General features: G+C 44.9%; 1 protein-coding gene across 3 annotated transcripts in view; it reads left to right on the forward strand.

The window, feature by feature from the left end:
- The window catches only part of MYO7A (myosin VIIA), a 324,978-nt gene that overhangs the window by 103,992 nt on the left and 207,352 nt on the right, over window positions 1-13,634 (forward strand). For all 3 annotated transcript variants that reach the window (XM_030200068.1, XM_030200066.1, XM_030200067.1), the window contains one exon: window positions 12,484-12,668. In XM_030200068.1, the coding sequence (XP_030055928.1) occupies window positions 12,484-12,668 (185 nt within the window). The remainder of the gene's footprint in view (window positions 1-12,483; window positions 12,669-13,634) is intronic.

Genomic DNA, 13,634 nt, shown 5'->3' on the forward strand with positions numbered 1-13,634 from the left:
GTGGAAAATAAGTTTTATTGTTATGTTATGAGTCAAACTATGGAGCTGTTTTATTCATCTGCACTAATCTGAGTTAAATGCATTAGTCCTAAATAGGCCTCACCGAGAACAATGGGGTTTGCATTATTTAACCTGTATTAAACTACATTAGGGGTGTTAATGTATGTGCTATTGGTCTGCAGGATGTCTGTATGTCTTCTCAGTAACCAACCTCTGAAATCTCAAAGGTGTATCTGGAAGAGATACAGGGCACATATCCCTCAGTATACGGATCTTCTTAAGTACTCTTAACTAGTCTCAGAAGAGGGACATTCCATATCTCCTACATTTCTTGAATTTAAAGCATATTTCTGCTAGGAAAATGATTTGTAGGTTAAAAAAAATGCACTTTTTTGCCCTGATCATGGCTGGACAGATCTGGATGGACTGGAGTGGGGCTTTGATGGCAGGCTCCAGTGGTTGGGGAACAAGGCCAGGTCTGGGCAGATTTCTACGTTCTGTTCTCTGAAAATGGCAAGAAGAAATCAAAATCAAGTATATGTACTATCACATCGTGCCGTAGGCTATGAGTTTATCTTGATGGTCAGACCGGATGACTTGTACACGTCTTTATCTGCCGTCTTCAACTATATTATGTTATAACACATCTTCTTGACGTGTACCAGAGTGGGCATTGAGGTGGGGGATTGCAGTTTCAAATCTATAAACCAGGGGCGTATCTGAACTTCAACGGTAGGGGGGGCCAGAGCCGAGGAGAGGGGGCACATTTTAGCCCCCCCCCCCCCCCCCCCCCCCGCTGAAGACGAAGACGACGACGCCACCACTCCCCCCCCGCCCGACTACTTTAAACCCCCCCCTCTCGCGGAAGACAGCTCCAACTACTTTGAACCCCCGGCGTCGCGCCTCACCTCCCTTTGCTGGCGGGGGCTGGCCCGCCAGCCGAAGTCTCCGTCCTTCCTTCCGTCACTCTGCCGTCATGCCTCACCTCCCTTTGCTGGCGGGGGACCCCAACCCCCGCCAGCCAAAGTCTCCGTCCTTCCTTCGTTTGGGTTTGGTGGTTTCTGACGTCCTGCACGTTGTACGTGCGTGCGTGCAGGACGTCAGAAACCACCAATCTCAAACGAAGGAAGGACGGAGACTTCGGCTGGCGGGGGTTGGGGTCCCCCGCCAGCAAAGGGAGGTGAGGTGCAACAGCGGAGTGACGGCAGGAGGAGGGGGGTTGAGAGTGTCATTGGTAAGGGGGTCCAGGGGCAAATCTGCGGGGGCCAGGCCCCTGTGGCCCCATAGCAGATACGCCCCTGTTATAAACATTATTTTCATGTAAATGTTTCCCCTTACTAGAAGCAGGTGCAGCAGTGAGGTGCTGACATTTTCCAAGTGACTTACATACAGCATGCATACACACTGGGCTCTGGATGGAGCCCAGAGGAGAAACTCTGAAGCCCTGTAGGGTCACCAGTCTGCCTGGGTTTTCAGCATATTTATTTATGTATCAATGTATTTATACTCTGGGTGATATTAGATACAAATTAGAATTGAACAGCAAATGTGCAAGAAAGAAAAGACACTTTACATAGAACATTACAAAAGAATGGGTCCAACCAGAATCCGCGTTTGCATGGATGTAGGGGTTATGGTCCTACATAGGGACCTGTAGGAGATGTTTTTGCAAACAGATGCGTTTTTAGTGCCTTACGAAAGAGAAGGTAGTCATTCAGACTGGTTATGGCTCCGGGAAGTGCATTCCAGTTGTGCGCACTGCAGGGGCGTATCTGCGTGGGGCCTCAGGGGCCTGGGCCCCCGCAGATTTCGCCCTGGACCCCCCTACCGCTGCCAACCCTCCCCCTCCGTTGTTGTCGCCTACCTTCGCTGGCGGGGGACCCCAACCCCCGCCAGCTGAAGTCTCCATCCTTCCTTCGTTTGGGTTTGGTGGTTTCTGACGTCGCTGCATGTTGTACGTGCAGGACGTCAGACTCAGAAACAGAGCTCATTCTGTTTCTGAGTCTGACGTGCTGCACGTACAACGTGCAGCGACGTCAGACTCAGAAGAAACTTTCGGCGCCAGCTTTACTGGAAGAAGAAATGAAAGGACCTCGGCTTGGCTGGCGGGGGTTGGGGGTCCCCCGCCAGCTGACGGAATTCTTTTAACGGCAGCCGGCAGCGGCAGGAGGACGCGGACCTCGGCTGGCGGGGGTTGGGGTCCCCCGCCAGCGAAGGTAGGCGACAACAACGGAGGGGGAGATTGGCAATGGCAGCGGCTGGGGGGAGGGGGATCGGCAATGGCGGCGGCGGCGGCGGGGGGGGCTATAATGTGCCCCCTCACTCTGGCCCTGGCCCCCCCTACCGTCGCAGTTCAGATACGCCCCTGGTGCACTGATGAATGGAAAGCTTGACGCCTGAATAGAGCCCTGCTTACATCCTTTCCAGCTTGGGTAATGCAAGGTGAGATATAATCGAGATGTTGGGTCAGCATTTCTGGCAGGCAAGTCGATCACGTTCAGCGTGTAACTTGGCACAGTCCGGTTGATGATTTTTGTGTACCGTGGCGCAAACCTTGAATACAATTCGCTCCTGAAATAAATATGCCTGCACTGGGATATACACATAAATCTACGTCTATCCTGAAAACCTGAGCTCAAACCCCTGTGGACTGAGGCTTGCCTAGGCCTGGATAGAGCGCTGGGCTGTGCCCTCTTGCCAAGGATTGTCACTATACTGGTGGGTTACTGGAGCGGAGAGAAGATTTGAAATGGAGGTGGAGGGTAGGAAGAACAACCTAAGCATGAGCTGCAAATGAAGTCTCTTGACAGCTTAGCCCAGCAGAGTCCAATTCCAGCTGAGCGGGAGGAAACTGTCAAGTGAAATAAAGTAAGAAAAAGCCTGAATTATTTATTTATTTAGGGCCAAATGCACAAAGCAAGTCCAGTCCTGGAGTACCCCTTACCAGTCAGGGTTTCAGGATGTCCACAATGAATATGCATGAACTTGATTTGCATACACTGCCTCCACTATATGCAAATCTCTTTCATGCATATTCATTGTGGATAACCTGACTGGCAAGGGGTACTCCAGGACTGGACTTGGGAAGCACTACCGTAGAAGCTACCGAGAATCCCATGCAAATGTATTACAATGAGCTCATTAGTATTATAATGAGCATTCTGTGCGATGCACAGAAAGGAGTGCCTACCTTTTAAGGAGCAAACTTTTCCGTTAGGTCTGGAGCCATCCTTGTGCAGGATGTCAGAAACAGAACGAAGCCTTCGGAGGAAGAAGAGGACCTCCTCGGCTGGCGGGGATTGGGGTCTCCCGCCAGCAAAGGTAGCCCACAGCATCGGCGGGGGAGGGTTGGCGGCGGGAGGGGGGGGTCGAGAGGGTCGTCGGCAGAGGTCGTCAAAGTTGGCAGTGGCAGGGGGGTCGGCAATAGCCGGGGGGGGGGGCTAAAATGTGCCCCCTCACCTCGGGCTCTGGCCCCCCTCCCGCCAAAGTCTGGCTACGCCCCTGTTTCAGTGTGGAACTCTCTCTAGGTGTGCTATGTAGAATCTGTCAGTTAATGTGCACCAAGCGAGGTGATATACCAAGCTTAATAAATGTAAACCTATAGATTTCTCCCCCTCCCAAACATTTATTTTTACTGCTGCTCTAAGTGCTTTTGTTGTCTGAGCATTCAAGAACTTTTAGCTAGCTGAAAAATCCCCCATGGCTGAATTTGTCTGTCTACTTATGTAAAACCAGGGTGAGGTAAAAAAAAAAAAAAAAAGTCCCCCCCCCTGAGTTTTTTTTGCTGTTTTCTCAGCAACCGCTTTGAATTCAACAAGAAATTTTACACACTTATTTAGTCATCATACTTATGTATTACTATTAAACAGCATTTAATAATTTATTTATTTGTTTGTTACATTTATATCCCACATTTTCACACCTATTTGTAGGTTCAGTGCGGCTTACATGGGGCAATGGAGGGTTAAGTGACTTGCCCAGAGTCACACCAATGTGGCCGCGCAGGCTTCTGCTTCTGTGAGTCTGACGTCCTGCACGTACGTGCAGGACGTCAGACTCACAGAAACAGAAGCCTGCGCAGCCTTCTACATGGAATGTTGCTAGTGGAATAGCAACATTCCATGTAGAATCTCCAATAGTAGCAACATTCCATGTAGAATCTCCAATAGTATCTATTTTATTTTAGTTACATTTGTACCCTGTGCTTTCCCACTCATGGCAGGCTCAATGCGGCTTACATGGGGCAATGGAGGGTGACTTGCCCAGAGTCACACCAATGTGGCCGCGCAGGCTTCTGCTTCTGTGAGTCTGATGTCCTGCACAATATGTGCAGGACGTCAGACTCACAGAAACAGAAGCCTGCACAGCCTTCTACATGGAATGTTGCTAGTGGAATAGCAACATTCCTAGAATCTCAAATAGTAGCAACATTCCATGTAGAATCTCCAATAGTATCTATTTTATTTTAGTTACATTTGTACCCTGTGCTTTCCCACTCATGGCAGGCTCAATGCGGCTTACATGGGGTAATGGAGGGTTAAGTGACTTGCCCAGAATCACAAGGAGCTGCCTGTGCCTGAAGTGGGAATCGAACTCAGTTCCTTAGGACCAAAGTCCACCACCCTAACCACTAGACCACTCCTAGTGGTTAGTGCATTCTGTGTCTCACCAAATTATGTAATGATCCTTGCTCTGCTTTCTTGAGGGGGATTAGTACCCACAACATATATTTCACATGTGACTGTCATATTTATTTGTTACATTTATATCCCACATTTTACCACCTATTTGTAGGCTTAATGTGGCTTACATAGTACCGGAGAGGCGTTACAGACTCCGGTGTAAACAAATACAAGGTGATGTTGTGGTAAGATTGTTGGATTATTTGTAGTAAATAATTAGCAGATTTTATACACACAGCTTCAGCTTTAGAAATGTTAATTTCTTTTCTTCATCTCTCTCATACACCCCAGAATAATTCACTGCTGAGTCACTTTAAAGTTGAAGTAACAAAACATCTGTTTACTCACAGTTTGTTGTTAGATTATATTCAGACAGGCTTATATATACATAATACTATACATTTGGATTATCAGCTCTTTCCATGTGCTTAGATGGTAATGGATGCTCACACCACCATAGATTCTCTCAGGTTAGGAGAGAACATGAGCTCCATGTGCTGTGCCTAACCCCCACAGGAAGTTGCATGGGTGTGACCTCTCTAAGCAATTTACATCAGAGGTCACAGAGTAATCACAGAGAAAAAATTGGTGACAGGCAATGCATGTAAAATACAATACATTATTCCAACAAACCCCTTCTCATGCATAACTGTCATGCAATTATTAATTCACACAAAGTCCAAGCTTTATACGCAGATTCTCAAAACGTTCTCTGGGTAACGGTTTGGTCATGATGTCAGCTGTCGTGACAATAGTGTAGACTGATGACCCCTTCTTTCGCCAGCTCTCGCACGTTGTGGTATTTCGTTGCGATGTGCTTGGTGCGTGACTGAACCTTGTCATTCTGTGACAGTCTGATGCAGCTCTGATTATCTTCCATTATCTGGATTGGTCTCTTTTCAGCTATTCCAAAATCCAGCAAAAGTTTTTCAATCCACATCAGTTCTCTGCATGCTTCCGATACGGCCACATATTCAGCTTCTGTAGAAGACAGACTCACAATACTTTGTTTATGACTGGCCCAAGAAATTTGTACATTTCCATACATAAACACATATCCACTTGTGGATTTATAATCAGAATGATCCCCTGCCCAATCTGAATCACAGTAACATATTAGTTTTGGATTACTATTGGCTGAAATCTTTAATTTACAATCAATGGTACCTTTTAAATACCTTACCATCCTTTTAACTGCAGTCCAATCTGATTTGGTAGGTGAGCTGACCCTTCTGCTCAAAATTCCTACTGCATTTGCTATATCAGCCCTGTATGTGGTAGTTAGATATAAAAGCTTACCTATGGCTGATCTATATTGGATGTTATCTGGTAAAGGTTCTCTTACTGTTTCATCCTTCAGAAAATCAGTGATCATGGGAGTGCTTACAACTTGGGCATCTTGCATACCTAAACTTTCAATAAGCTCATTTATTTTCTGCTTCTGGCTTAGAAGATAAGAACCATCATTTTGTTTCTCAATTTCTATACCAAGATAGTATGACACATTACCAAGTTCTTTTATCTCAACATTCTGGTTTAAATATTTTACAATGTCCTTGTACTCTTGCTCACTTTCGCTTGCAATGAGCAGATCATCAACAAAAGCTAAAATGTATGCATATTGTCCATTTCTGCACCTAGTGTACAAGCATTTATCTGCTTCACCTTGCTTAAATCCTAAATTTGTCAATATTTCATGCAATTTGTCATTCCAACATTTTGCACTTTGCTTTAATCCATAAAGACCTTTGTTTAATTTACACACTAGCTGTCTTTGTTTTGTATTTATGAAACCTGTTGGCTGTTCCATGTACAAGTCTTCAGTTATATCTCCATGAAGAAATGCTGTTTTCACATCAATGTGGTTGACTTGCATGCCTTTTGAGACTGCAATGCTCAGAAGTGTTCTTATTGTCGTGTGTTTCACTACAGGTGCAAACACTTCATCAAAATCTTCTCCATATTTTTGAAGATATCCCTTTGCGACTAATCTGGCTTTATACCTTTCCACTTTTCCTTGTGCATTCCTTTTTAACTTGAATACCCATTTGCATCCTATAGCTTTCTTGCCAGGAGGTAATTTGTAAGAATCCAAGTATTATTTTTATCCAATGCATCAATTCTTCTTGTGCAGCTTTACGCCATTCAGCAGCTTCTTCTGCTGGCATTTTCTCAATCTCATCCCATGTTAAGGGCTCTTGAGCTTCTGCTGACTTTGTTAGGTAAGACAGTCTTGGGGGTGGAACACCTTTGTTTTCCCTGGATGAGCGTCTGACAACAGGTTGGTCTGACCTTTCCGCATCCTCTAAATCTGAGAGTCCTTCTCCAATTGATTCCCCTTCTCCAACTGTACTGTCTCCTGCGATGATCCTTTCTGTGTCTGCTTCCTCTGCCTGTTCCTCGTTAGATACAGATGAGTTGCTTTCAGACATCTGCCTTGGTATGGCATTTATATGCACTGGCATGTCTATTATGGTTCTAGTTTCATATTCTGGATGATAAGGCTCATCTGGGATAATCCAGCCTTTATCAACCCTTTTGTTTTCATCAAAATATGTAACATGTCTTATGCCAACAATGCCAGTTTTCAGATTCAAAATTCTATATCCTTTGTGTCCTGGAGCATAGCCAACTAAAATGCCCCTTTCTGTTGTGGAATCCAGCTTATGCCTTCTTTGCTTTGGTACATGAGCATATGCTGTACTTCCAAATGTTCTTATGTGTGACAGGTTTGGCTTCCTACCATGCCATGTCTCATGTGGTGTGCGCTCAGCGCCTTTAGTTGGCATTCTGTTTTGTAGGTACACTGCTGTGAGAATGGCTTCCCCCCATAGTCTTTTAGGGAGATTGCTATCTGACAGCATACATCTGGTCATTTCCACAAGTGACCTAAATTTTCTCTCTGCAACAGAATTTTGCTCTGGTGTATAAGCTACTGTTGTGATATGCTGAATGCCTTCTTGTTCTAGAAATGTGCGCATGCTTTGTGAAGTGAACTCACCACCATTGTCGGTCTGAAGAACCTTTGGTTTTCTTTCAAATTTATTGCTCACCATGGCTACGTATTTCTTCAGCATGTCTGTGACTTGACTTTTTTCTTTCAGCAAATAGGCCACACAGTATCTAGAGAAATCATCCAAGAATATTAGCACAAATCTGTTATTTCCCAATGATGGGATATTAAACGGTCCACATAAGTCACTGTGTATTAAGTCCAGTACTTTATTACTCCTATTTCCTGTGTATGCAGGAAATGAGGGTCTCACACCTTTTTGAGTAACACAGTCTATGCATTTCTCCATTTTACCAGCATCTGCACTTATCTGAATGCCGGTGGCTAGTTGCCCACTGTGAAGATCCTGGATCACCTTAAAATCACGATGTCCCAGGCGGCGGTGCCAGATTTCCAGACTACATTTACCATCATTCTTCCTTACTTGCGCCAGATGTGAGGCTTCACCTGAAATGCTCAGTTTATAAACATCATTATGCATAAAAGCTTCAGCATACACTTCATCATTTTTAGAGATTGTTCACTTACTGTTTTCAAAATGAATCACAAATCCCTTCTTATCTAATGTAGATACACTAAGCATATTGCAAACTGCTTGGGGAATATACAAGACATCACTTACAGGAATTTCTTTAACTTCATTAGACACTTTGCATTTTAAGAATCCAATGCCTTTTGCTTGGATCTTAGCAGTCCCTGCATTTGCAGTATTAAGAATACCTTCTTCTGGACACATTTCCTGAAAGAAATCCTTAGAATTGGTTAAATGGCATGTGCTCCCCGAATCCAAAATCCAAGTACTTTCATTTGAATTATTATTTACCATAGTCAAAGATTTTTCTGCCATTAGAAAGCCCTTATGTTTATCATTGTCTTTCATACATTTTCTGCTTTGAAAATTCTTTAGTTCCATTGGCTTAGGTGAGCTAGAGGGAGTGTTTTGTGTTTCCTTACACCATTTAGATACATGTCCCTCCTTTCCACATGAATAGCAAATCAGCTTGCCCTTGGGTGGAGTTTTCCCATAGCTCCGCCTTCCTCTGTTCTTTGCCAAGAAATTTGTTTCATTTCTCTCTGACTTGCTTTGAGAACACATCTCCTCAGAATCATTTATTATGCATTCCTGCCTTAGTTTTGATGCTGCCTGTTCAAAAGATTGCCCTTCAATGGCTTCATTTACAGACCTAAAAACATCAAACTTCTTTGATAGTGAGGTAAAAGAAATGCTCTTTTCAATGCATCACACATGGGAATTCCAGAAAGTTCTAGCTTTTGAAATGAAGACATAAGATGCATAATGTGATCATTACATTTACTTTTATCCCTTAATTTGGTTTCATTCAACTCTGCTAACCAAATTGGTTGCTGTTTTGCATATGTAGTTGCATACATAGTTCTCAGTTTATATAAAATGTCCTTTGGTGTATCTTTTCCCTCCACTAATATGGCTTGTTTCTCTGAGAGAGCTTCCAAAAACATGCACTTCACATAATAGTTTGCATTGTCCCATTCAGCCATATTTTCAGCTGTTCTGTTTTGGTCTAAGCATATATTTAGTTTCTTTGCTTGAAGGAGACATATGAATCTTAGTTCCCACTGCTGATAATTAAATTCAGTTAATTTAGGCACCTTGAGAGAGTAGAAAAATGGTGAATTTCCTCCCTCAGCCATTTTCTTAGCCTTGCCTGCTGTTTGGTGTGTGGGGGGAGAGAGAGACAGACTGAATCTTTCTTTTAAAACTTAAGAGAAAAATGTGGCTTTTTTTACTGCCTGGTAATATTTCTCTTCTTTTTCAATTCCTGGCCCTGGGCCCATAACCCTTTTGTTGGATTATTTGTAGTAAATAATTAGCAGATTTTATACACACAGCTTCAGCTTTAGAAATGTTAATTTCTTTTCTTCATCTCTCTCATACACCCCAGAATAATTCACTGCTGAGTCACTTTAAAGTTGAAGTAACAAAACATCTGTTTACTCACAGTTTGTTGTTAGATTATATTCAGACAGGCTTATATATACATAATACTATACATTTGGATTATCAGCTCTTTCCATGTGCTTAGATGGTAATGGATGCTCACACCACCATAGATTCTCTCAGGTTAGGAGAGAACATGAGCTCCATGTGCTGTGCCTAACCCCCACAGGAAGTTGCATGGGTGTGACCTCTCTAAGCAATTTACATCAGAGGTCACAGAGTAATCACAGAGAAAAAATTGGTGACAGGCAATGCATGTAAAATACAATACATTATTCCAACAAAGATAAAGTTCATGTGGCCCAGCCACACTAGGGAATCGTACAACGAAAGAGTTGTGTTATGTCCATTACGCTCTTTAGTTTTGTTATGTTGCAGAGATCAGGCATTTATGTTGGATCGGTAGGGTGTGCCTTTTTAAACAGGTTAGTTTTTAGTGTTTTTCGGAAGTTTAGGTGGTCGTTCGTAGTTTCCAAGGCCTTTGGGTAATGCGTTCCACAGTTGTGTGCTCATGTAGGAAAAACTGGATGTGTAAGTTGATTTATATTTCAGTCCTTTGCAGCTTGGTTAGTGCAGATTTAGGTACGTTCGTGTTGATTCGGATGTGTTTCTAGTTGGTAGGTCGATCAAGTCTGTCATGTATCCTGGAGCTTCACCGTAGATAATTTTGTGAACCAGAATGCAGATTTTGAAAGCAATGCGTTCTTTGATTGGGAGCCAGTGTAATTTTTCGCGAAAGGGTTTTGCACTTTCAAATCGCGTTTTTCCGAAGCTAAGCCAAGCTATGTTGATGTTACTGACATTTTAGTATTACTACCTAGCAATTTGTGCATGTTAAAAATGTTTGAGCTAAAACGCAGTAAAATAGCATCATTCAAACGATACAAGTAACAATGTGTCCGAATTTTGCAGTCACTGTGAATGCTTAAAGTGTCCACCCCCACCTTCAGTCTTAGCAACCTTGTCGATCCGTCCCTGTGGTAGGCTGTTGCAGATCCTCTGCAGCGTTTTCTTGAGTTCGGCGATTGTTTGCAACTTTGGATGGAGCTTGTGATAAGATCCTCAATATTGCTCCCCAGACAAAAGTCTACATCACTGTGACATCATGAACAGTAAGCTGGTACCAAAGTTTTTTTTTTTTAAAGATAATCTTATTCCACTAGGCACATAAATATAGACAGTAACAACAAATAAAACACTGAAATTCCAAGCGGTTGCTGAGAAAACAGCAAAGAAACTCTAGGGGGTTACTTTTTTTTTTTTTTGCTTCGCTCTGTAGATCCAGACTGAAATCTCTGAAAGTCTTCTCATGATATTTGTGCTTTCTACTGTGCTGTGTGCATTGGTGGCAGTCTGTGGTAGGAAATACTGGATCTGATCTAAAGTGTTCACATGGCAGATAAGCGGCTGATCATCTTGGCAGGAACGCAGCAATCAGTAGAAATGGCCAGATAAATGAACCAATCTGTACCAGGGGTGTAGCTATGTGGGGCCACGGGAGAAAGGGGCCCCTGTAGATTTGGCCCTGGTCCCCCCCCCCCCCGCCACCAACCCCTTTGACCCCCTCCCTCCCGCCACCAACCCTCCCCTGCTGCCACCGCCGTTGGGTACCTTTGCTGGCGGGGGTCCCCAACCCCCGCCGACCGAGGTCCTCTTCTCCAGCGCGGCCGCGTTGCTGATCTGCAAGGACAGGCTTCTGTTTCTGTGAGTCTGACGTCCTGAACGTATGTGCAGGCCGTCAGACTCGACGTCAGACTCACAGAAACAGAAGCCGGCGCGACCACGTTGCTGAACCTCAAGGGCAGGCTTCTGCACGTATGTGCAGGATGTCAGACTCACAGAAACCGAAGCCTGCGCAGCCGCGTTGCTGATCTGCAAGGGCAGGCTTCTGCACGTACGTGCAGGACATCAGACTCGCAGAAACAGAAGCTTGCCCTTGCAGATCAGCAACGCGGCCGCGCTGGAGAAGAGGACTTCAGCTGGCGGGGTTTGGGGACCCCCGCTAGCAAAGGTACCCGATGGCGGTGGGGGGGAGGGTTGGCGGCAGCGGGAAGAGGGGGTCGAAGGTGGTGGTGGCGGCGGCGGGAGGGGTAAAAAATGGCAGGGGGGGTTGGTAGTGCCGGGGGAGGGGCTAAAATGTACCCCCTCAGCTCGGGCTCTGGACCCCCCTCCCGCTGAAGTCTGGCTACACCCCTGATCTGTACGTTTCACACAAACACAAATAAACCACGTTCTTATCAATTTAGGAGAAGATTTTCCATAGCAATAAAGTTGAGAAAGTACTTGCTGAGAGGCTGAGGTCCATTTCCCTTTGAAAATTGATGTAAAGTTTACGGCTCATAAGCGCCATCAGTCACAAAAATTGTTCATACTGTTCTTAGGGTACATCATTGGGGAAAACCCAGGACCGGATCACATCTTTGGGTAGCGGGCAGGGCTTTTTTTGAGGGGGTACTTGGGGGTACTGAGTACCGGCACCTTTTCCATTGTCTGCTAAAATTGACCCATGGTCCCCAAGTTTTAATGAAAGAGCTCAGGCTCTACACACCGATTCTGCCTTGTCATAGATTCTGTGGCTAGTTGCACAGGGCCTGGCTATTGTGGGGTGGGTCCCCTCAGTGATATCCCCACCCCTGAAGGGTGGCCTGGCATTTGAGTACCGGCAGCTTTTTCTCTAGAAAAACGCACTGGTAATGAGTGACGCACAATCCACCGTTCTCCTTATAGTTTGCACACGGGTGCAAATATCCGCAAAAGCACAGGTTTTCCTACAACCCAATGGTAACCTTTCTTCTCTGTGTTTCTCCCAGACGTACACGGGTTCCATTCTGGTGGCAGTCAACCCCTACCAGCTGCTACCCATCTACACGCCAGACCAGATCCGGCTGTATACCAACAAAAAGATCGGGGAGATGCCGCCCCACATCTTTGCTATTGCTGACAACTGTTACTTCAACATGCAGCGCAATAATAAGGACCAGTGTTGCATTATAAGGTGAGTGTGCATTCCCAGGGCACGGGGGTGGTACACGAGTCCCGCAACCAGAGCTGTGCAAACAGTTCAGCAGGAAAGGCAGACACAAGTCGTTTTAGTTCAATTTTAATGCGGACATTTATTAACTGCATTTATGAAGAGAAGTGATGTACAGCAGGTACAGCTTGACATAAAACAATTTTGTTATCAGCGTAATATTTTATTTATTTATTTGGATTTTGCTCACACCTTTTTCAGTAGTAGCTCAAGGTGAGTTACATTCAGGTACGCTGGATATTTCTCTGTCCCAAGAGGGCTCACAATCTAAATTTGTACCTGAGGCAATAGAGGGTTAAGTGACTTGCCCAACATCACAAGGAGCAGCAGTGGGATTTGAACCGGCCACCTCTGGGTTGCAAGACCGGTGCTGTAGCCACTAGGCCACTCCTCCACTCCCAACGTTTTTGTAAATTGATAATAACCAAATATAGGCATAAATACAATCAATGACGTAAACATGGAGATGGAAAATTGAATAAGAACATAAGAATAACCATACTGGATCAGACCAATGGTCCATCTAGCCCAGTATCCTGCTTCCAACAGTGGTCAATCCTGGTCGCATGTTTCTGGCAGAATCCCAAAGAGTAGCAACATTCCATGCTGCCAATCCCAGGGACAGCAATGGCTTCCCCCTTGTCCGTATGAATAACAAACTATGGACTTTTCCTCCAGGAACCTGTCCAAATCTTTTTAAAACCCAGATACGCTCATCGCCATTACCACATCCTCCGGCAATAAGTTCCAGAGCTTAACTATTGGTTAAGTGAAAAAATATTTCCTTCTGTTTGTTTCCAAAGTACTTCCATGCAACCCCACCAAGCGTCCCCCGGTCTTCACACCCTACAACGAGTGAAAAACTGACCCATCTTCACCCGCTCCTCACCACCCAGATCCCAACCACATCCCCCTCCCCTGCCGTCTCCC

Source organism: Microcaecilia unicolor, chromosome 4, assembly GCF_901765095.1.
Source record: "Microcaecilia unicolor chromosome 4, aMicUni1.1, whole genome shotgun sequence".
Lineage (NCBI taxonomy): Eukaryota > Metazoa > Chordata > Amphibia > Gymnophiona > Siphonopidae > Microcaecilia > Microcaecilia unicolor.